Source organism: Corapipo altera, unplaced genomic scaffold (assembly GCF_003945725.1).
Source record: "Corapipo altera isolate COAL_440 unplaced genomic scaffold, ASM394572v1 45, whole genome shotgun sequence".
Taxonomy (NCBI): Eukaryota; Metazoa; Chordata; class Aves; order Passeriformes; family Pipridae; genus Corapipo; species Corapipo altera.
Genome location: NW_020884877.1, coordinates 8,784,198 through 8,809,571, shown reverse-complemented (window position 1 = coordinate 8,809,571; position 25,374 = coordinate 8,784,198). Strand labels below are relative to the sequence as shown.

Here is a 25,374-nt window from a genome sequence, read left to right as displayed (position 1 = left end):
CAGGTCCTGGACTATTAAGCTCATTTTCAGAAGAAAGCAGTGAATGCTTCCTTCGGTTGCTTTTGAATTTGGTATTCTCTGAATGAGAGGCTTTTCTTTAGAAAGTCTACCTGTTTCTTTCCCTCACAGAGTAACTCATTGAAGCTATTTCTTGTCACCTTTTCGTTCTAGAAGAAAAGATAAAGTCTTTACTTGTGAGTACCTAGAACACGTTACAGTGATATGCAATTAGTAGTGCTCAGTGTATAAAAGATGCAAGCAAAGTCTTGCAGCGCCTTGGATTATTATAATACAATTATAAAATCTCCAGAAAAAAGCTTTGCTTTCCTGTGATAGTGGAAGGAACTGCACTGTACAAAATAATTACAAATTTGCTTTTTTAAATAGTAAATTTCAATGAACTTGGCATAGGTAATCTTGTTTTCTTAAGGAGTGAGGCAAACAACCACAAAAAAAAAAAAATCTACAAAAACACATCCCACCCCATTACCCTCAACATGGTGCCAGTCTCCCAGCATTTCTGGTTGTAGAGTACTTTTAATTATAATCTGACCTGGATAATTAACACTGGATTTCTTCCTAAGTAGTAGTATTTGAACTATTTAACTTATAGATAAAACTGCATTGTGCTTTATATCTAAGCATATTGTACTGAAGTTTTAAAGCTTAAATAATTCACATACATTAAACTTCATTAACTTCTCAGGCTGCTTGGATTTTCTGTTAACACAAGGGAAATGTAAGTTCAGGAAATACTGGTGTTTACATCAATCGGGCTTCCCACGTCTTAGCTGAGAAGTCTCGAGAAGAACTCAGCTGTGCTGAACCTTGTCATCCTTCAGGCATCTGTCATGTTCCTGGCTTTGTCATAACTGAGCTTGGTCCTCTCAGCCATACTTGATTTATTCTGCTGTTTGGTGCCATACTTTTGGTTTCTAAGTTCTGAGGAGCTGGAAACAAGGGAACTATTTTGTCTCAGAGTGTAGTTTCTCTGTGTGTCTGAAACGAGCCTGAGCACCTTGTGTGGAGAGGTTAGGAAAAGATAGAGCTACATAAAGGCATGCAAGGAGACAGGCTATCTATTTCCTTCCACTTTGTGGTAAACACTGATGTAGTAAACCTGTCTCTATGATACTCTGTTTCTAGGAAATCATTGATATAACTGAAAATGTTTATTTTAAAACAGGAATAAACAAAAATTGGCAATTTCTGCTGGAAATGTTTATTACCAACAGTTCTCGTGATACACTTTTCCTGTATTTTTCTCAAAAGTGAAGAAACAGGCATGGATGGAAACAGGCATGTTTGTCCAGGAACACACGCAAAAAATAGGACAACTGATAACTCATGCTGCTTTCCATCTTCTGGAGAGTTACTCATTCCTCTGCATCACCTGCTGTGCTCACCTGAGCAACAGCAACATGTTCTCTGACCTTTGTTCTTGCAGTTAGAGATGCTGCTATTAGTCAACAACTGTAATGCAATCAGGTCCACCTGTAACCTTAAAAAAGCTCTTTCTGTTGATAAATATATCTTTATAATGGTAAAATGAAGTTACCCATGTGATTTTGTTTGCTTATTTTCTTCAAATGATTAAAAAAAATACAGTTCTGGGAGGCCGTTCATAATCTGGTTAGTAGGTAAAACTGTGCTCGTCAAAATGGCCTGAGCTTAATTAATCTCTAAGGTTTTGTTATTGCTGTTCTATTTTATTCCCAGAAAATATGCTGATATATGTTTGCTTAAGTTATTTTGCTCACCCGGCTTCCTTTCAACCATGTGATAAATCCATTTTTCATCCACTGCAGTTTTTAGTGCTGTCAAGTTATTTATTAACCAGTGCTGTTATTTCAAGATGGAGTTAATAATTAACATAGAACCAGATCATTTCATGAAAGGTTATTTTATGATGACTTTTAAAAACCCTAGGAGAGGTTGAAAATACCACTATGCTTCATAAGGATTTATTGGAAATAACAATATGCTCTCAGGTGATCTGCCTCTGATTTCAATTGCTTGCTAGGTTTAAGATAAGCCAGTGATAGGAATGTCTTGGCTCACAGGAGCCAACTCAGGTTTATTAATAATATCCACTCATAAATTCAGGGTAATACTGTGCCTGTACTTTCAGATCCTAAAACAAGGTTTTGTATACAGTTCGATACAATTAAAATGCTACACAGTTGCCTTAATTTCCATTGAGAATTGGGATCAAGATCAAGGGCTTTATGTAGGGCAGTGTGTTTTCTCCCACTTGGATGTAGGCAACTCCATTCCTTGAAGAGATTCAGGCAACATTTTAACCGTTATTTACTTGTTTAATGCTGTGTAGGTTAATATGTTCTTATGGTCCCTTAGAAACATCTTCAAGACTGATGGCCTGACAAATTCTTTCTTAGATTTGGGTTTAAAGCGTGCCAACAGAGAAATTTGTGAGTATCTCTAATCTAGGGCTTCCCTGTCAAATAGAGGCCTGGCAAGAGAAATTTGTGTTATATTTTCTTTAGGCCATCATGATGGCTCCCTTGCCACAGTGTTGGGGAGGTTTCGTTGAGAGCCTGACATCTCTGAAAGTATGGAGAAAATGGTTAAATATTAAGATGTATACAGGACAATGCTCAAATTGTTAGTCACTAGTCACATTGTTAGACTGAAACAAACAGGTAAGTTTTTCATATACTCACTGTGTGATTCTTCTGAAAAGCAAATAAATTTGCAGCCCACAAAGTTAGGGAGGAATACTTAACTCCCAGCAGGAATGCAAGTGCCTTTGATCTGAACAGGCAATGTGACTCTTAGTACCTTGTATTCAGGAGCTGCATTACAAGCTGAGGAAGCTCTACACTAATCACAAACTGTGGTTCCCTGGGACATTGTGGAAGCATCCTGGGAAAATACTGGGTGAGTGGGTCTCTGAGAGTATTCAGGTCCTTGTCATGCAATAGATTGGGTCTCTCATGGGACCCTGGTATTTGATTTATGTGAAGATTTCTGACTTCATGGAGTATGGAGGGCATTTTTTTCTACCTTAGCTTTTTAGCAAAGTATTTCCCTTGTAATCTTTACATTCCTTTTTAGTCTTTTTCCTTCCAGGCAGATGCTATATTTCAATATCTTTTTTTCACTGTATTTTCAATTTAATTCTTGTCTCATCTTTTGATACCTGCACACATTACTGGCCAGTCTGTCTACCACCATGAGACAGAAGGGTCTGACTATTGCATTAGTACCTAAATGGCACTGATCATGTTGAGAGATCATATTGAGAGATGGATCTGGGAGTTTGGTGTTCATGCTCTTTAATTGCTGATGTAAGTTCAGTGTTCAGCTGTTGACAAGGACAAACAGTAAGGGATGTGCACCTTGGACATCTGGAGATAAAACTTCTCAGTTACCCTAGTATGCTTCTGTTCATTTCATAAAGGGGGCTCTGTCAGGTTTTTTCATGTTCTTCTGCTTAACCTGTCTCAGCCAATGTTTCTGTGATACCTGTTTTTTTGGTGGTTTATACTGTTGACCACTGTATTGTGCAGACGTGCCTGTGCATACTGGATTATAGGAAGCGATGTAGCTGTTCTACAAAGATTTAGTCAAAGGTGAAATATTCATCTGAGTGTGCCATCTGTCGTCTGTGTTCTCCCCTCTATGCATTCTTCAGGCTCTGGCAGTACTTACACACAGAGTCACAGCCTGATTGTTGTCTGTCTAGCTTTGCAGTGAGGATGTTCTAAATATTCATAATGTTATGTATACATCAGTCTAGGTGACTGTGTATTATTAGAAATTCTGGGCGTTAAGCACACTGTCATCCATTGTTCAGTAAACACAATTACATTACCTATCTTTCATCTCTTCTCTAATGAATCCATGCTAATTGATTAATCAGTGCTGTTGCTTCACTATGATAATCCCATATGAGGAATAGTGGTAACATAACTAGCAATTACTAACATACATTGCACACTGAGGAAAGCTTATCATAATACGCTGCAAGTGGCAAACCCAGAGCAGGAGGAGCAGAGCTGTGCCCCAGCCAGGCCTTGCATTCCAGGGCACAGCTCTGTCTGCTGGGAGGAGAGGTGGGCCAGGTGGTCCTGACTGTAGCAGTCTTTGGATGTGAGTGTGATGCACTGATTACTGGTGTGGGGACTATCTCAGGCTGTCGCTGACCAGTGGTGTGTTACAAAAAGGCAAATCTGAGAAGATCTGGGCAATGTGATCGACTCTGTCTTTTTCAGAGTTTCATCTGGTGTTTGTTACTGAAGTGTCTGCCTTCTTGACATAAATATAGCTATGACAATGACTTCTAAAGTGAAAGAGCGTTTTTATACCATTACAGCATCTTACTGATGTTACTGTTTAATTTCCAAAACAATGAGTAGAGATTTCTGATGCAAGACAAAGCTTAATTGTTGACTCTCCCAGACTGTGAGCGGTACTTAGCAGGCCGATGAATGGTAACAATTTGGTTTTCCTTGCTGTTACAGAACCAATGGATGTATGGATTCCTGTTGACCAATTTAGCATGTTTAATGCATCTTATTATATGCTCCATTCATAAAGAGAATAAGCAGCAAAATACCGAGTACTATCTTTAATGAAGACCCCTTTTTTAACTTTGAAAATTAGTGTGATTTTTAAATTTTGGAAACCACTGTTGTCCACTCCCCCTGTTGTTGTTGGTGGTGAAGATATGCATAATTTTAATGTGGATGGAAAAGACAGGTAAATTCAATAGAGGATTCATTGCAAGGAATAGAGGCACAAGGCTAAAGTATCACTTGTATATTCAGCTATTTGTGGGGGAAAGGGTAATGTGCCATCGTACATAAGACTGTCTAGATAAGATTTAGATGTCCTCTAAGTACTGCTTCCATGAAGAAATTATTCTGATGTAATGCATAGTAGTTTCAGAGATTTTTTTCTTTCTTTACTTTAAAAAAAGGAATACAAGCAGTTTCTCTGCACAAATAAGGAATGAGTCAAAATACAACTTTGTAGTTTGGAAATCTCTTGTAAAAGGTTCTGTCAGTCTTGGGAGGCTTAAAACAGCCTGGGGAGTGTCATGCTGATGTTCCCTTGGTCTGAGAAAATTTGGTAGATTTTCTTGTGGGAACATTAATTTATTTCCTGTTTTTGCAATATTAATTGCTCAATAGCAGTTTCCAACCAAGAGAAGGGATTAGTGTGCATTTGTAGAGCTAATGATAGTGCACTTTTTAAATTATGCTTGTTACCATGGAAATAATTGCTTACAAATAATTTATATAGTAACTAAAATGTCCAAAGTTTATGTACTTCCATTGAACACATATTTTTGTCTCCAAATGGGTGATGCAGAAAAAAATCACAAGTTTTAACTTGGAAACACCCACTTCTTCACTACCCTGTGTTGTTGATAACATTGCTAAATATTCTCTATAAATAAAAGGCTACCCATGTATTTCTGGACAGTAAATTTAGCGATAGTCCTTAAAATATCATTAAAATCTAATAAAAACATAAGATAAATAAAACACAAATATTAATATCCTTGCAGAGTAGCATGCCTCAGGTCAGCCAAAATATTTTAAATGCTCTAAGCATGCATTAGTTCAAATTAATAATCTTTCTGAGATGCAGATAATACTGACTCAGGCACAGTGTCCTAATATTGCTCTGTAGTGTCTAGTTGGCTGGCAGTGCAGGCAGAGAACTCGTAGGTAATTAAAATCAGCATGATAAATGAGGAGAGGGCTAATAAACATATCCTATGTTTTAAAGGTGCTAGTGGTCATACGACTGGCCAGTTACTCCATCTTTTCAATAATTATTCCAGTATTGACATCTCCTAAAAGTTGTGAACATGTACCATATTACTTACATTTCCAGTAGTTTTTTGGTTGTGTTGGTGTGTGGGTTGTTTGGTGTAGGTTTTTTTTTTTCACCCTTACTGGAACATTTCCTTTTCTTTTAAGAATTGATTCTCGGCCAGTAGAGGTGCTAAATCCAAATATTTATCAATATACTATCAATACTTTTAAAAGCAGCTTTCTACTGTTTTGGAAAAGACATTGCTCACACTTCAGCCTAGAAATACTTAAAAATGTTGGGCTTAAGGCCAGAGTTTTATGTGCAGAAAAGCTACTTCTGGAGACTTTTAACTGAGGCAATTTTTCCATTTTTCTTTTTCTCTCAACCCTTCAGAAATTGAAATACTTAGGCACTCCAGCTGCACCTTTTCCTTCCCTTTACCTGTGCAAAACCACTACCAAGGAAGATGTGAACTCTCCGGTACTATTACAAGTAGTGGATTTTTTTTTTCTCAGTGATAGAGAAATCTTTCATGTGAGAACTCTTGAAGTTCTGTTACCAAAATTGTATGTAACAATTTTGATCTCCAGGCCTAAAAGTAATCCTTGTTGCTCTTAATAATAAATATTTTACTCTTTGTATAGGACTCAGACCATTGCTTTTTCTATGCAGAGAATGCTCATCATCTAGATTTTTGAATGATTAAGATGAAATAAACTGGAAGTAGGTAGAGCAGGAAGATTTAGGGAGAGCATTTTGAAGGTTGGCACTGGCAAGATGTGTTTAATGTGCAGAAGTTGCTCCTAATCTGCTTCAGTGCAAAGTCACCCAGAGTAGTTGGACCTGCTGGGGAAGGGGGTTTCAACCAACTCTGGTTTTGCACTGATCAACAAGAGGATATTTTATCCACCAGTACAGTTCAGCTGTAACGATAACCCTCAGTAGAGAATTGTTAACAAACAATTTGGGGGAATAATTCCTTGCTTCGGATGGATTCCCAGGAGAGTATCTATTTATGCCCTTGGTTTAGAATATCCTTTTAAGTACCAAGATCACACACAACTCGCTACAATATTCAAGAAATCCATTGGTAGTTGAGGGGGGAAATAATGCTGTTGTGGTTCCTGAAACTGTCATGTAATTGCTAAAAGCTGTACTGTATTATGGCTTTTCTTTGTGCTGTGCTAATTAAACATGAATCCACTTGTATGTTATTAAAAATATCTGAAGATATACAGCTATTCTTATGTTGAAAAGTATCTTTTACCAGTCCAGTAGAATACATTTTAATTGACATTGAAAGAAGCTTTATGATTCTTATTTTCATATTGCCTGCCTAAAATCATTTTTAGCAAGTGATTAATTGCATTTGTAGATACTGCACAATTGCATCAATTACCCATTTCAAATGAATTACATTCTGAATAGTTGAGAAGATGATGTAGTTTAATCAGTAAGTGAAATGGAAGTATTATAAGTTGTTTAGAAATACTTAACATGTTTTATGGAGGGAGAGTGATTTAAATCAAGCAAACTGCTGGAAAAATAAGAAATATATAGCAACAAACAATAATACTTTTCCTTCAGTTTAGCAGCATTTTATTAGCCTGATTTGTATTGGTTTCCATCCTTAACGTATTGATGATACCGATACTGTGATAATAGGAATTTTTTAATTGAGATAAATTAATTGTGGCTATAAATACACCTGTGTAAGTATGACAGCTGGTATGTCTGTTGGTCAATGTGTTCTCTTTCCAACAGACTCTGTAATATTTAAGAGCATACTGAGCAGCATACTCAATTTTCTGTTATTGGTTGGTTTAAAAAGGATGTTTGATATTTCATTATGCTTATTTAGAAGGAAAAAAGAAAAACTACATGTTAAAATAAAAAATTAATCTGGAAGAAGTGATTGGCCTCTCCCAAACAATTTCCCTCAGTTTATGTACTGGCTATGATGTTTTATGGTGTAGAATAATCCCTTTGGCCAGTTCAGGTCAGCAGTCCTGACCACACTCCCTTACAGCCTCTGGTGCACCTCCTCTCTGGCAGAGCAGAAACTGAAAAGTCCGTGACTTAGGGTAAGCACTACTTAGCAACAACCAAAATACCAGTGGTTTATCAACATTGTTCTCATACTAAATCCAAGACAGAGCACTGCACCAGCAACTAGGAAAAAAATTAATTCTGCCTCAACCCAAAGCAGGCTACCTCAATTACAAAAATTTTTCAACCCCAAATGTGTTTCTGCTACAGTTATGGTGCAGGTTTCTCCTAACTGGAAGTTTGTTATGTATTTCACTTGCCAGATTGTTCCCTGGCCTTGAGATAGCCTGACTCTGTACATGGTAAGTAATAAAGATAAGATAAATATTTTATTTATGTAGGGTTTTAGTGCCACGTCTTCAATTAGGCCCATTGTGGATTTAAGGCCAAATGGAGGAATCGAAGAGACTAATTTTTAAAGTCTGAAACATTCCTAAAGCTTGTGGTGTGCTGCATTCTTCTTGTTGCAAACTGAGGATGGCAGGAGTATCCCAATGAAGGACAGTGGTTATTTCTTAACCATATTAGGAACACACCTACAAATACAACTTACATTTTGTCCCAAAAGACCAAGTGAGCCATGAAGAAGCCTTTTTGAGGCACAGTGAGGTACAATCGACCAGAACTTGAAACCAGCAGTATGTGTAACTGCTGGGCATTACAGCAAGATATATGGTTCATGTTTTAACTTGTACTTGGTTATATTATTACAAAAAGGGGCCTTTATGTGTGTGTTTCTTGAGTTGTGTGGTCTTGGGGATCGTCCTCTGAATGTGATGTCATGTATTGCATTTGTTGTTCTAACTAAAGGTAAACACCTTTATAACATGCACTAATTGGTTTGGGAATATTTATGAAAGTGTTGATTTTTAAAGCTAAATATAGTGCTGTGGCTTTTTAAACTCATTCTGGCTGTCAGAAGTGCTCACATGATCCTGAAAGTGTTGCTAAAAATGTTCAATTTTTAAATATGGTAATTAAAATTGTCTGTTGTGAGAGCAGTCGATGAGACATTTCCTGCATTTGTAAACTAAGCATCCCTTTCACCCCCAGGTTTCTTTGCATCTCACTGTTTATGTCTGAACTCTCACTGAACTTTCTTGGAAGAAGGTTTACTGTTGACTGGGTAGGGAGAGTGAGCTCTGCAGCCTGACACCCTGCTCCGTGACCTTCTGCTCTTCAGTTTGGATACTTTGCTTTGTTCTAAAAAGTTGATGCCCTCGGGGAATACAATACTGTAAACTGGAACTTCAGACGTACATTTTCACTTCTTTGTCATTAAAAGAAAGTTTCAGATAAAGATACTTGGGTATACCAGGTATTTCCCTTGGGTATACCAGCCTGCTTCCCTCCTAATTTGAGTACATATCCTGTGTATTTCTTCTGTTAATAGACCATATTTATTTCTTTCAAGTTTATTGTTAGTGTTTGATGACCATTTTATACTCCAAGTGTGTCCTGTGCTCAGACTTTTCTCCTGTTCTTTATTTAGACTCCATATTCTCTAAATTTATCTAACTTTGAGACTTGTCTCATGTTGGTTATTATATAATATTTTTTTTTTCAGAGAAGACGATGTTTTTTCCTACATAGCTTTTCTGAAAGTGACATATTGGCAATTATATACTACTCAAATTCTTACTTCTTAAGAATGAATTGTATTCTGAGCCTACCAGGCAGATTTGAGGTGATATAGGTAGGGTCCTTCTAGAACCATTGGTGGCCTGTGAATATTTCTGAACTTGTCTTGCTGGGCTAGGTGATATAGTCTGCTCTTGCATGAACGTGCAGAATTTTGCTGCAGAAGAACCTCAACAAAAGATTTCTTTTTAGCTAAAATGTAACTCAAAACTACCCTATAGCCAAAGTTTAGTTAGAAAACAGATGTGGTGCAGTTTTTTTGAAGATACAAAAATCCAGTTTGTTTGGGTTGCAGTGATGGTGAGAGAACAGCACAGTGGGGCTGGTGGGCAGCTTCTGCTGTGTTGGCTGCTCAGGGCTGCACTTTTCTGTTTGTAATACAAACAGTTTGTTTGACCATTTTCAGTCAATTCTGTCTTTCCCTCTCTCTTTTTCTAGCCAGAAATGGACACCTTCATGTCTCTGTTCAAAAGTGCCACTATTACTTTTCCCCTTAGATGCTTTGTGGTTTTTATGAAATGAGCATTTTCAAAAATTAAAGGCAAACCCCAGAGAATTTGTCATACTCCCTAAGCTCAATAAGACCATGACTGATTCCAGTGTTTATTGCTGGGGGTAATACATGTCTGTGCTGACTGCTGAATTGAGAAGACTGTATGTTCACAAAATAGAAAATGTTATTGGTATGTGCTCTGTCACTCTTTCTACTGTCACATGTACATGTTTACCTAACTTGAGAGCTGTCACATAATGAATATGAGACTTTCTAGCATTTGGGTAGCAGGTGTTTGCAGAGGGCTATTATTTAATAGAATCTCTCTCCTCTGCTTCAGTCCTAATTTGAAGAACATGCACTAAGAAGAGTTGCTTAATTCAAATTATCCATATGTAAATAAATTAAAAACCTTCCACTACTCTCAGATGCATATGCTTCCTTGGCTTTTGTTTTTACCACACCGTTTTGCATTTTATTCCTATGTCCTAAGTGAAAACTGCAATTCTGTCACTGTAAAGCGATTACATTGTCAACTGAATTTGAATCAAGCTTTGGTAGTCCATATCATTAATTCTGCTACTATTGAAAAACAGATAATCAGACTTTAAAATATGAACAAGAGATTGAACCTTTCTATGTGTATTGGATCATTGGCTTTTGATAGGATCTTTACTTGTGCATTTTTGGTTTCTTATCAAGCTAGTTCATTAGGAGGTGATCTGTTAAAATTTACTGTGCTTCTAATGAAATGCTGAAGTATGAAAGGAATTTTTCTATTTGTAGTGATTGTTATGTGACTGAAGCTCTAATGTCATTCTCAGAGAGCTCAATTATAATGCTGGTGTTATGATTCATGTTTCCTTGATCAGTTAAGCCTTTAAATATATCTGGCTTTGTGTTTACTGACTTGAACATGTGATAATCTGTGGTATGTCTGAGCACTGTATGCCTTCAAATCAAAACAGGCTGTGGTGTGCAGGAGGGGGGCTCTGATACTGAAATTTTCCCTGTGACATTTCTGAAATCCCTCAACAGACTTCTGTCCAGCTCAGCAGAGGTCAAGTTTTCTTTAGAAGTTTTACCCTTAAATTTAAAATACAAACAAACAAAACCCCCACACTACAATAAGCAAAAAAACCAACCCAAAAACACAAACAAAAGAAACAAAAAAGCAAGCTGTAATTATAGATATGGACTCCAAACTTTATCCTCTGATTCCTCTTGTTTTATCTTGTGGAAAGATTAAAATGTGTGTGACTGTCAGGTGGCTCACAAGGCTGGACCATTATTTTCTGGTACAGGAATAAACATACCTTGAAACCTTTATGTCATGTTTATAAATCTGTTCTTCAAGACCTCTTCCAAAGGTCTAACATCCCTGATATCTATAATAATCCTCTTATCAAGCTTCAAGATAGTTTCTTCTGGTCTGGCCTTTAGCAGAAAAGAAAGCTCTTGGTTGCCATCTTTCTGTAAGGACCTCTTACTTATCTTGGAGTGGAACTGTGCTCTTAGCAGTGTTGTCCTGTGTCACTAAGCAAATCAAAGTATGAGATTATACTTGTTGATCAAAAAAATCATTCCTTGTGGTTAAACATCTGTGTGTCAGTCAACAGAAACAAGAGATGAGATTGTGTTCTGAACACCAGTAGTTTTCCTTGCTGTGAAATCTGCTTCTCAGGAAGTGGAGGTAGAGGACAAGCATGGATGTAATCTCACTGCAATAAGAACAACAGTAACCAAAAACCCAGAAACAGAGAAATAACGTAGCTTATGCAGACTTGTGTAGACTGCAAGGGAGGCTTCAGGTAGCGAAAAATTCTGAGTTCATGAGTAGCATGTTCTCTGTCTTCCACTGTATTGCAGCCAGTGTCTGAAAGAAAAGAGTCCGGTTAATTCACAACCCTAAATCTGCTCATGGCTTGGCTATCTTAAGCTTTCCGAAAAGTAGAGCCTTTGTAGCACCAGTGTTTTCTGTGGTTAGCTGAAGGAGGTTGGCTTTGTTGGGAACATTATTGTTAAGAGGTTTGTCTGCTTCCAGCATCTGTTGCTACCAAAACACTTCTTTTAAAGCTTTTGTCAAGATGAAGTCAACATACGAAGGCTGTGTGTGAGATTTCTGTTGGTAATGCACTGCTTGAGGTCAAATTCTTGATTTATGATCTTAGTATGGAATATATTTCATATAGCAAGAATTATTCCTTGGCATGTGGCACTGTGAAAAGTGATCGGAAGAGATGGCAGTTACTTATTACACAGTTTTTAAAAATGGTTCTTCTACTAGCAACAGTAGTTCACTTTGACCTGTACTGGTCTTGCAGTTGAAGCCAAATCTGTTGGCTTCTGCTCTAGTTAACACACAAAGAGCATCTCTACTAATATTATAGGTTCAAAAGCAACATGTGAACCAAAAGGCAATCCAGCTTGATTTATATTTTTTAAGGGTTTGCTTGCAAGGCTGCTCATGATTCTGTTTTGAAACGCAAAGCAACCCACACTTGCCCCCAAGTCTCTTGATACTTATAAGCTAAAAATAAGTTCTACAAATCTTTGAGGAACTGGAAACACCAAACCTTAAAAACCATCTTTTGAGTAGAGCCATCATTTGAAAGAAATTGGAACTTTTAATATACAGTGTAGAGCTTTTATTGAAAATTAAATTACCTATCAAGTTGGCCTTGTTCTTTGAAATTAATTTATAGCATTGCTACCTTTTGCCTTGAGACAACTTGATATGGCAAGTGTATACACTGGAAAACTGTACCACTGCAACAACAAAAAAAAATAATGATTAACTTTAGGCTTTATCTAGTTAAGATCAAACTCTGAATTGAATTATCTTAGTGTGTTGACAGCTGAAGATTTATGTCTTCCAGTTATATTCCTGTTGCAGATTTGACAGAAGTGACCTCTCCGAAGAAGGTCTTTGTTACAGAATTTGCTCTGTTTACATTATTGCCATAAGAGTTGGGATGAAGTACAGTATGTTAAAGCTAATACATCACCTGCTGACAGTGGTCTTATCTCATTGGTAACTATTTTCCTCTTCCAGTATGAAAACAATGCAAACACTGAAAGTGTGAGGATCACAAAAAGAAAGTTAAATAATAGTTTTCAAGAGCTTTAGCATTAATGCCTGGACCTTGTGTGCAATGTATTTTTGTCTGGCCAAATGGTTTCGTAATTTCTTTTTCTGGGAGGTTACTGTGAAAATACATCTTTACCAGATAAATGCTACTAAGGGGTAAAGCACAATCAAAAAAAAAAAAAGCCATTTGGTTTATCCAAGATTTGTGTGATCTATTGTGAGAAAGGAGGAGGCTCAGGGTGGGAAAGAGTGACTTTCAGGTTGGATAGGCAGACAAGAAGGTAGTACCATGAGCTTCTCCAGTGGAAGGATGGTGGGACTCTGGTATGAGGAGCAGGACTTTAGATACCCTCCTGTTTCTTCAAATGCTGTGTCACAGGTACTACATGCAGAATGGGTCTTTCAGTCCTCACTGTCAGTGAGATGATGTTACTTTATGACTGACTTTCTCTTCCAAATATTGATCAAAAAATATAAACACACAATTATGTATGTAGTTTCAAAATGTGCTTTGAAATCTCTCAACAGGGTGCTTCCCAGGCATCCTTTCAGGATGGGGAGATGAACCTCACTGGACACACAGAACTGTTGTTGACTCAGAGGGCCCGACTCCCTGTCAGGTAGGAACATCCTCTGTTTGATGCTGACTCAGGTGTGATTTATCAACATGCAAGACAAGACTGACTTCTCATTCCAGCTGCAGTTCTGAATCTGCATTGTGTTTCCCATCATCATGACCTCTTCTTCCTCCTCCCTTTCCCATCCTTCAATTCATATACTGAAGCACATATTTGTGCATGACAGACTTTTACCCTTCTTGATGAATATGAAGGTTTTTTTGTGCTGCGTGTAGTGTAAGAGTAAGGGAGAAATAACACTATTTGTATTACTTGTATACTTCCTTTTTGATTTCTACTCAGTCCTGCAAGTATTTCATGCCTTAAGATAGAGGCTGTTCTTAAGTCGTATATTATATCTCAATAAATAATCATTCACTGAACTATATAGTCCTAAAATCACCTTCTTAAGTTTAAGTGTCACATCTGTTTTTGAGTGGTAAGGTTATTACTTTCTATATCCTGTAGTAGATTTTTATCTCTGTGTTTATACACTGTGAAAACTATAGCCAATATTTGCAATATTTCCCAGTGCATTGCTTCACTAGAGTAGTCAGATGGAATGCATCCTTTTCCTCTCTTTGTTTATAACTGACTAGAGATGGCCAGTGCTGCTATTTCTGAAGGTGATAGCAGTCCCATTGGCAGTTTGGGAAATAACTCTAGTTTTTACCAGTCTAAATTTTAAGTGAAACTTAGGTAGAACTATAGTCTGCATTGAAAGCAAATACAGTAAAACTTGAGAGCTGCATAGCTGAAACAAGAGGAGGGGAAATTAGGTGGTTTGAAGAGTTTTAATAATGAGCAACAGTGTTTATTGTTCCTAAAATCACAGGGAAAATTCTAAATGTCTGAAATGAAGTTGAAAAGTAATGATTTTGCAGATTGCATTTGTTACACCAAGTTAACAGGCCAGGCTGCAATACAGTGTCACAGAGCAGGTCAGTCAGGTCCTCAGTGGTGGCATTAGAGGACTTGACCTGGTAAATGTAGAGCAAAATGTTTCCCTGCTGCTCTTTTGCTGTCTCACCATAAGCTGAAATTTCACTTTTGGCTGGTTATTCAGCTTGTGCTAAAAACACCTTTTTGGGTAGGTAAAGAAATTCAGTCCTTTGTCCAGTATGTTGTGTTTGTTGCAGAACTGTAGTGGTGAATATATAGCACATTGTATAATGAAATTAGGATGAGTTACATGGCAAACCTCTGTGTGACAGCTAAAATGTGAAAAATTACTCTGTTTTGATTTTGGTGATAGCAAATAATCCTTTGCTATAATTCTGCAGCTTATAGTTGTTTGTCAAAACAGTATAAAATAAACCCCATGAAGTAAGTAGTATCTGCGTGCTGAGAGCATTTGACCTCACAAACACCTGAGAAAAAACAAGGGTTAATATTCTCTTTTTACCTACATGAAGGCTGGGAAAGAGGCATGAATATATACCCAAAGCCTGTGGGGAAGTTTGCAAGAGCAGGGATTCGAATCTTACTGGTCTTCTGGACCATGCCAGGATTTTGATAGAAGGATTACCTTTCTTTTTAGAACATATCAAAAATCAGTCTTTTCCATACAAGAGAGATAACTTCTAGTTTTTCTTACTCTTTATGTCATAATTTCATTTATTTTATGGGAGATTTTATGATCTTGGTACAGTTGTGTTTTTCAACTCACTGTCTGGTATTTTTCCTTCCTTTTGGAGGCCTCCTTGTCACCTAGTGCATATACCATTTTGTAATTTCTTCTCTTGCCTGCTAATACTGGTACATATTTTTAGAATGGTCTCATTAGGGAAAAGAACTGGAGTGCTCTTCCAGCTTTCTCTGCACCTGTCGGGCCTCTAAGTTACATGCCAGCTGATTAGTGTTCATCATGCAGGTATAGAACTTAGTTTAGTTGCTAATGCTTATTTTCTCTTTAAGAAATGTTGCTAAAGACTTCTACAGCTTGTTTCACCTGAGGTAATTATTATGCATCACCAAATATATGCACTCATTTGTCTCTCGATCCGTTAATTTGTAATGGGGATTAATCAAGCTCTGTGCACACTATGCTCATGTTTACTGTTGTCCTTACGCCTTTACTAGGGTGGATTAGACCCTCTAAGTCCTCTCAGGAATTTTTAAAGAGCATATCATTGTTTATCGAGGTAAACAATTCCTGGCTTGCATTTGGCATTCTTCAGAAGAAGGTTGTGATACTCGTTTGCTTTTTAATCTTCATAATTTGGTGGCCACTGGAAATGCTGACAACGAGAAAAACCTCTGTGATGCTTATCAGAGTTTTTCAGTTTTCTGGAATGACCAAGTCTCGTCTGACCTTGTCAAAAAACAGTCAATAATAAGCCTAAATTTCTGTAGCTCTCTTACAATTCCTGCTGAATTCTGCAAACTGTCTTGACAGAGGACTGTGGAAGGAAAAGTGGTAAAGAATATAGATAGGGGCCCACTTGATTGATACCTGAGTATCAGTGTGGAACAGACAGGGAGCAGAGGGAAAGCTGCCCAGAACACGACATTCCCAACAATCTTTCTGCATTGGTTGTAATTGTTTTTTTTTAAATGAGTTGTATTAATCTTGAGATTGATGCATTCAGAAAAACAATGGCCAAACCCAACCAAATACATGAAAACCAAACCAAAATAAAGAGAAACGATCAGTCTTTCTTTAAATACAGTCCCAGTAAAATAATTCTACCAAAATATGCCTTGCTTGTAGTTCCTGTGTCCTAAGGAGAATTTAGAAAACAGTATTTTTTTTTTTACCTGCAAGAGTTGAGGTGGGTACTATGTGGATTTTTTTCCTCAAAGTTGTGGATTATACTGAAGTATTTGTAACACATTTCAGTTTCTTCGTACAGTGAACTTTAGAGGAATTCTGAATACATTATTTTGTAAAGGAAAGTTAGTTCATATTTCTGTGAAACTCACTGGAATTATAAAAGTCAGAGAATTTAAATTTTAAGGCAGTGAATTTGATTCTGGTTTGGCTTTTTTCTTCTAAGTGAAGCTTTTTAAACTGTTTTTCCAAAAGTGTTTTCATTAAGAGTAATGGGTTTATAAAGGAAAATAGTAAGTCACTAGAGACTGTCTATCTTACTGTTATTTAATTTGATTGAATGTAAGTAAAGAAGGTTTTATTAATAAAATAATATTAAATAAGAAAACTATTTTTTCCCACAAGTAGTAAAACTAGCATCTTAATATCTAATTTGACTCGTTTTACACTGTTTATTCTGAAAGAGAGTGTTACTTATAATTCTGATTTATTCAGGTATCTTCCTTGTTGTATTTCAAAGGTGTTAGGGCCATGAAGGACCACCAAGTCGTGATACCTTAAACCTTCATTTAAATGTGCCATTTAAATAAACCATGTTCAGTGATGTTAATAAATCTGATACTTCAGCCTAATTGTGATCTATTCCATGCTATGGAAGCTTTTCTGTGCTACAGAAGAAAGAAAACTGATATTGTCCCTGCAGCTTTCACTGGAATATAATCCTTCCTGTCACTGAGTTTGGTAATCTTGAAGGTCTAAAGCACTTCAGCAAAATAGCAAAATAGCAACTCATCACCCTAAAAAAATGATCTGAGCACCAACCTGTCTGAGGTCAGAGTTCCTTCTCTGACCACAGCCAATAAATGGGTATTTCAGAGGGAAGCATAAAAAAAGAATACCATGATTAATATTTCATGATTGTGAATCCCAGACAGTTGAATTTAAAGGCTCCAGTCTTCGATTGTTTTATACTTCTCACTCAAGTAGGAAAACTGTTCCATTTGAAGAAAATCAGTTCACTGATTTAAGGAGGTGAAATGAGTTGCACGTTGGGTAAACCAGTGGCCATAGAAAGGATTTTTAGCTCTTCTACTCAGAAGCTAGTGGGAAGTTTTGCTTGGATCCTGTTAAAACATTTCACTGGAAAAGTACTGGGAAATTTTTCAGGACTGTATCCTTCGAGAGTCTGAAAATTTTAATTTGACATTTTGAGAGTTGAACATTGGGTCATTGGAATGTTTTTTGTAAATTCTGGAGTTGGCTTTTTTTTATTATTATTTTGTTTATTTACTGGTAAAAATAATGTTCGGGGTAAAAGAAGCCAAGCTAATGCCATCGGTGTATAAAATTTTGTATTTCTTCTTGCATCCTTTCATGTTCTGTACTAGATTTGAAAGATTTTTAAAGAACAGGATCTTGATACTCTGTAGATTGTCAGGTAGACATTTGTCACAACCTTTAACGTTGAGTTCCTTCACCCACTGTTCATTGAAATACCGGGTTTGTAAACGTTGCTTTTTTTTTTAGTAAAAATGATAGTGTTAAGAAACAGTAAACATGAATCTGCTTGGAAGTGGATGTTTAGCTTAATAGCACTGGATTAGTTGGAACTCAAAGGGTAATTTATGCATAGATAATTCATTATGTGTTTTCATTATGTTCTGTTTTGCTGTCTTCCCACTTCTTTTTAGCAGAGGTCAGGGTCAGTTCCTTGGTTTAAGCACTGTAGATACATAATTAAAGTGTAGCTGCAGAATTTTTTTCCTTCTCTGTATTTTCCTTTTTTAACCTACTGTGTCTTTCATTAGTCTAACAGAGAATTGGAACAACTTGATTTAAAGACAAAAAAGACACAAAACTCTGGTACCTGCAGGCTGTCTGGTTTCTCTCCAAACCTTTAGACAGTTAATCGTGTGCGAACTAACTAATTTCAGTGGGACAAAAAATCTGGATTAACACATTTTAGTTAGGAGAAGGTGATTTGTTTCCTCTTCAAACTGAAACTGGAAGAATCTGGCCTTATTTCATAGTAAATATTTGAACTTTGTGGGTAGTTTGTTTGTTTAGTTTAGTGTAGAATGGAGCAGCTGAAGCTTGCCTGTCTCTTGTAAAAGAGTGAGAAGTTTCCTTAACTGTGCCTGGAAAGCTCATCCTTGACTACACCTTCAGCTGTGTTCTCCTCTCCCTGTAGGGTGCTCTCCATCCCAGTTTATTGTTTGGATTTTCATCATTTGAGTATGTCCACGTTATTTAACATCTGGAATTTCAATTTCTTCTTCAGGGCTTTCAACAGACCTTTAGGTACCTAGTTGAAAAGATGGAAGGAAAAATGTGGAAAAGGGGTAAGAGATGGGTGGGAAGTGTGCTATCTGACAGGTTCAGTTTTGCTGACTACTCTGGAAGAATAAGTACAAATACTTTATTACCATCAGTACCTGTACTAGCTTGGTCTGTGAAAAAAGTGCATGGACAGAGTCACCACCCTCTTTATTTAGATAAATCTGTGCAATCTTCCTTGTTAAAGTCCCCTTTGGGAACTCGACATCACCTGTAGGTCTGTGCTCGGTACCAAATGTCAACACCTTTTGTTGATGGATTCTCTGCTGGAATTGCCTGGTGGGGCTGGAGGCACAGTGAAGAACAAGCAAGGACATGCAGCTTAATAACTTCATCTGTGAACTTTCTACATTTGAGTAACATTTATTTTGTCTTTTACTTGACTGTGGTCAATAAAACACCACAAAGCATGTTCGGAATATCAGCTGTGCTTTTCTGTTTGCAAGGGAAACATTGACATCCTGCACTAAGATTTTTTTTTTTCAGATATAGCATCTTACTAATCTGTACCTTTTCTTAAACACATGAGAAAGTGTTGAGTAAAATTGCAAAGGAAAATGCCATTGGAATGATAAATACTTGATCTGTGTTTACTCATGCAGTAGATTGTTGTGACATACACATGATGACAAGTTTTGCCCACTAACCCATGCAGAAAGCAGCTTTTCCAAGGTACTGTCTTCAGTGTGTTGCAAAACAATTAATCTGCTTTAGGCTGTGTCTGCTGCGTTCTCCAAGAGAAATGCTACCAAGATTCTCCTAGCATTTTTAACTGAGGAAGGTCAAAGTACCTTAGTGAACCAGGCCCTGCTGCAAAACTCCAAAATATTTATTTCTAGAGAGAGTTCCCTTTTAAGCATCTCTGAGTTCTCAGTGGCTTGGATCAGTTTGTGAGTGTTGTTGGGTAGTTTGCAGAGAAGCTTTCAGCTGACAGATCTTTTCCCACTGCAAAACTGACAAACTGCTAATTTTTGATACAGATTTCAGGAGAGGGAGCTATAGTATTCGACAGCGAGGACACTGCCAACCTGAGGATCACATTGATTCACCACTAAATATGCACCGCTGAATGTGCAGCACTCCATTTAAATTTTGCTTTCTATATCACCAGTGCTGAGCATGCTCACTACACATGTGTATGCCTTCTCTATCTCTCTCTTTGCTAAACAGTGCTCATCAACATTTTTAATAATATGCATGGCAAGCCTTCCAGACAAATGTGATAGACAGTAAAGAATCTGTCAGAAATCAATAACATCAAGCGATGAAGAATTTAAATAGTAAATGATGACAGCTCCCTCAGGTTAAAAATCAATAGTACAGTGTTGAATGTGGTCTTTGATCAGGTCATACTAGGCAGGTGTTCTCTCTTCAGTGAGACCTCTGAGGCTCCTTCAGTGCAGTGAGGGGCAGGGAGGTGCCAGCATGCATTTGAAGAAGCCTGAGTGCCGTGTATCTGGTTGGGGTGAACCCTGCAGTTCTGATAAATTTCACCCACAGAAATGCTTTTTAAAAGTTCACTTATTTTGACTGCTGTAAGAATACACCTGTATGTGTTCCACAGAGACTGAGTTCCAAACTCAGCAGGGACAGTCTTTTCTGAGGTAGGAACTCTGTCTGCTCCTTGAAAAATGTACAGGAGACACAAACAGTAACACACTGAGGCACCCTCTGTGCTTTGCTCACCAATGCTTCCAGCCTCTCCTCCCCATCTAGCAATTGGACTCCATGACTTTTACACTGGATAGGCCAGACTTGTGTTTTCTTTTACTGCAAAAGGCATTTAAGATCTGTAGGGGAGATTTAAAACAGGAGTATGTCACTAGTGGGTTACTAACTTATGGAATTTAATTTTTTTCCCATTTTGGGGCTTGGTTTGTTTCTTAAAAGTGTTGGATATTGCAGAAAATCTATAAGCTACCCTCTCTGTTGTCAATATCACAGTTATCAACCTGCAGTGGAAAGCAATTCTGCATTCTCCCACTCCCTTTTTTAATTTTTTTAACTTGACTCTGTCAAACTGAAGAGTCCCAGCATCTTTTTGTCCCTTGTGCCTGTGGAGTTTAGTAATTAGTATTCTTAAAGCTCATCCTATTTAGGATTTCATTCAGGCATGCCCTATTCCTGAATACTTTCTCCAGTATAGTATAAACTGTAAACCAATGTGGAATAGTACACTGGTGAGTTCAGCTGTTCTCATGGGCAGATTAAACCTGCCCAGAGAGGGACAGAATGAGTGAATGATGCCAAATTTGTCTGAATTTCTAATCTCTGAAGTTGCTAAACAAATAAAAAACAAACCAAACCCCGGGTGTCCCAGTTTTTAAATTTTTAACTTTCATGGTTTCATAGGTATGATATAAAAATAACGTCCTCAAAGGTTCTTGAAAGTTGGTTTGAAGGGAAGTTTTCTTCTCAGATGTAATTAAGAATCACATTTGAGAAAGAGAAGTCTTTAGATTCATAGATTTTTTATTAAAATTAATAAAATTTATTAAAATTTATTAAAATAATAATTGTATTAAAATTATTAAAATTAAAATTTAATTTTATTAAAATTTTAATATATGCATACAGAGTGTCTTATTCTGCATATTTAGAACATCCATAAGTTTTAGGATGTACTTCAGTGTTTAAAAGTAATACACAATGTACATGTGGGCTATTGGTTTACACAAAGAAACCTATTTTTCTTAGTGTGTAGATTTCATGTTAGATTTAAAAGTAGGCTTGTTTGTTTTCTTTGGCTTTGAGCCTACTTATAACTGTAAATACATTGATTTAATATGACAGTGAACCTGTCTGTCGTGATAGCCCTCAAAAAACTTCTTGCTCTGTTTCACAGTTGCTCAGGAAGACAACTCTTCCCTGAAGTACTTAAGCAACACGCAGGGTTATCTAGGGACAACTGTAACTTATTTAAATTTTCCCTGTACAGATGAAAGGACATTCACTACTTCTGATTGTTTTCTGGATCTGTAGGGTTTGGCTACTTATTTTACTTATGCATTTTGATGCTGTAGAAGTTAAAAGGACAATAAAAGTAGCCCTTTAATTATCTTTCTTTGTGTATTAAGAGAATTGAAGGAAGTAGAAGATGGAACTGAAAGAGGAGTTAATTTCCTATGAATTCATTGTTGAGGTTTTTGGTAACCACCCTGATTAGTTTTTCTGACTAGTTTCCCTAGAAAAAAGTATATGTAAAAAAACCTAGAGGAAGATTTTGTCAGGATATCCCAATTTGATTAATGAGAAGGGGCAATACAGGAAAGAAAAAAATCTACAAATGCCTGTCAATAGTGCCTGTGTTATAAATACATTAATATGTAAACCTGTTGCCTTGGGATCAGTGGTGGTTTGTTGCTCAGGGTCTTTCTATTTCATTTTTATGGAACATAAATTCATTACAGCATCGGCCTTTTTGAAAGAATAGTTTACAAGAAAAAAACCTCCCCAAAACTTACTCTTCTCGTTTGCAGTAATTGTGCTCCTTGTGCTCTACATGTCTTTATGTTGTATCTGATGTGGTGTAACTGTATGTTACCACTTCAAGGCTGGTCACGGTCTTGCCTTATACCAGTACATTTTTGCTGATTCTTGCATCATATCAAATGATCATAAGACCATGGGTCAGCAAAAACAGTCAGCTGATCCCAGAGGAAGTCCTTGTACTAGGGAAAAATAATTTGAGGGGGAGGGCAGAGTGGTGTGGAAGAGTCAGCTTGGTCATCTTACTCTGCAAACATGTGCCCTCTAGATCTGTTGTATGTTTTTTGGAGGAAGGTCAGAAGTATTTTCCCCACTGTCAGCCTGCCCTTGCATCAGTTAGACTGAATCTTTAACTCCTGGCAGTGTATAAAGGGACCGTTTGGTTCAGTTTGCCATGCTCTGTCAGCACTGTAGGATTGGCATGCACGTGGTGAGCTTGTAGCTTGTGGTGTAAGAGTGTTCTGATACGAGTGGAAATACTCACTAGCTGTCCACTGCCACTAGTCCTGTCGATGGTGTTCAGTACAGTTTGAGGGGAGGGGGTGTTACAGAAGATGTACACTAGTATGGAGAGAAGGAACGTGATCTGCTGAAATACAGTTGCTACTAATTTCTTTTTTAAATGTTGTAGCCAATTGAAGTACCTTCCTTTTCAAATTAGGATCACCCAGAATAGAGAAAAGGTCACTGTAAGGCTGGCAGTGTCAAATACTCAATAGGAGATGAAACAGCAAAAATCTGTCAGAAATAACATAGAGGGTTTTGATAATGGTGTTTAAGAAAGGAAACTTTTTGATAAAATGAGCTGAGTTGCACTTTTGGTTACAATTTGTTTTGTTCTTTGTTTGTCAGGCTGTACGCAACTGAGGGCAGAAATCAAGATATTTAAATATGATTTGACTAATTTGCTTATAGGCTTGATGTCCTTAATGTGTGATCTTCATGTTTATAATGTGGCCACATGGGGAAATTGACTGAAGCAGCTAATGTGGAGCATAAATTAAGAATATGTAGAATAACCTCTCCCCCCCTTCTTTTTTTTTGATGATGAAGTCTCTCCTCACTTAAAAGCTTATTCTTTAATATTCTAATTAATTTACTTGGGAGTTAACTTAGGAAAATATCTAGTAACTGATTTCTTTCCCTTTTAAAATACAAAAATGCTAATATAAAAAAATAAAGAATTGCATAGCTGTTTTACTTTTCATCATATTTTTATATATTAGTGAACTCTGAGTCAAATATTTTTTCTACCCTTTCCACACTCTGATCAATCAGGAATTTGTTTTTAACATAGAGAATTCTGTGAATAAGCATATGAGATGTGTTTTCCTATGCTCTTTTTTAGTGAAATGACAAAAACAGTGGAGATTTCTGGGGAAGGTGGACCCTTGGGAATACATGTAGTGCCCTTCTTTTCATCTTTGAGTGGAAGGTAAGATATTTTCTGCATTACTCAAGAAGTATATTAATGAAAGGATTTCAGTTGTGCGTGTCTTCAGATACCTCCTTTTTACCATAAGGAAAACAAATACTTTAAAGAAAATTGGTGTATGACACTGTTTTCTGTTACCGAAATATTAACTAGCCTAAGTTCTGTATTAGGCAACCATAGAGTCATTTAGGTTGGAGAAGATCTCCAAGGTAATTGAGTCTAGCCTTTGACAGATCTCCACCTTGTCAACTAAGTGCCACGTCCAGTTGTTTCAGTCAATACCACCCTCTTTGTTCATATATGTCCTTTTAATTGCCTCTGGTTTTATTCTCTGAATGATAAGCTAGACTGTAGTTTTGTGTGGTGTTTAGTTGGGTTTGGTTCTGTTGCTGGTTTTTGTTTGTTTCTTCCAGCTTATTGTTGTTTGTTTTGTTTGGATTTTCGTAATTGGATGTCTCTACATAGGTCCTTCCTTAGTGATATATCAGACACGAAAAGTCAAAAAAATTGCTTGCCTGTTCACGTCTCATATTTTTCAAGCCATCTTTAAGATTTGGTTGTATAGCATTTATAAAATGTGCACTATATCATGAACTTTTCTTTGTCACAATGCGATTACTTTAATTATAAATGATTTAACATAGTCCATTGAGATCACAAAAGCCTATTATAGCAGTGTGCTCATATTGATGTGCTGTAGTTAAGACTGCATCAGCATTTTTATTATAACTGTTTTCCAAGCTATGTAACTCAGATGTGTTTAAAAAAAAAATAAAAAAAAAATCTATCCTGAAATTTTACATACAGAGGCTTAGCCAGAGAGTTAATTTGACCCTGGCAGCCGTGAATAGGAGCTATAAATGACTCTACTTTATAGTAAAATGGCTGCCTGTAACACAAAGACAATTATTGCAAAAGTAAAATTTGTCTAATTCTTAAATGTTTCTTTACTGTCAACTTCCATGTAGGACAGAGAATGTGAAGAATTGAATTACCTTGTAAAGGTCTGTGTGTATAAATGTTTTCTTGGCAAGATCTGAGTTTGTAAGTGGACCCAAATCAATTAAGATTGTTTTATTTACCGAAAGGGAAAATAGATGTCCACCTGCTGCCTGTAAAAATGTCATCACTGTCTCAAGAAGAAAGTTGGTCTTCGATGGGAACTGTAGGAGGTCCAAATTGTGTCCTTGGCTGTTTGTCTTGAAAGAGGCACTTATGTTTGTTACCACACTATGAAATGCAGATTTTATATAGGCATGCCATAAAAATTGTAGTGTGTACACTGTATTTCAAGATCATTCATTAAAAAAAAAAGTGATGAAATTGCAAGCTATTAAAATCAGTAATTATTGTGACTGAAATACAGTTCTGTACTCAAGTATCAGTGTGTTGAGTGCAACCTTTAAAGCTATGAAGAAGTGGCATTCTTTGGTCTACATTACATGCATGTTAATATGTCCCTATTTACAAATGCTTTTGGTGATCCCTTGGAGCAGAATAGTCTTTGAGAGATTAACTACTTGTTGTTTAGACAGTTGTCTAGCAATTTTAATGACCCTTGGCAGAACCCTACTGATACTTTTGTTAAAGCACTAGAGTGACTTAAATCGCTTGACCCTCTTATTTAATCAAGCCCGAGACTCGTGTATAAACTGT

At 36.9% G+C, this 25,374-nt stretch overlaps 1 protein-coding gene across 1 annotated transcript in view; it reads left to right on the top strand.

Moving 5' to 3' along the window:
* PARD3B (par-3 family cell polarity regulator beta) overlaps positions 1-25,374 on the top strand; it is a 398,190-nt gene that overhangs the window by 149,502 nt on the left and 223,314 nt on the right. Inside the window, exons 5-6 of the mRNA XM_027636917.1 lie at positions 13,596-13,687; positions 23,632-23,718. Coding sequence (XP_027492718.1) covers positions 13,596-13,687; positions 23,632-23,718 — 179 coding nt within the window. The remainder of the gene's footprint in view (positions 1-13,595; positions 13,688-23,631; positions 23,719-25,374) is intronic.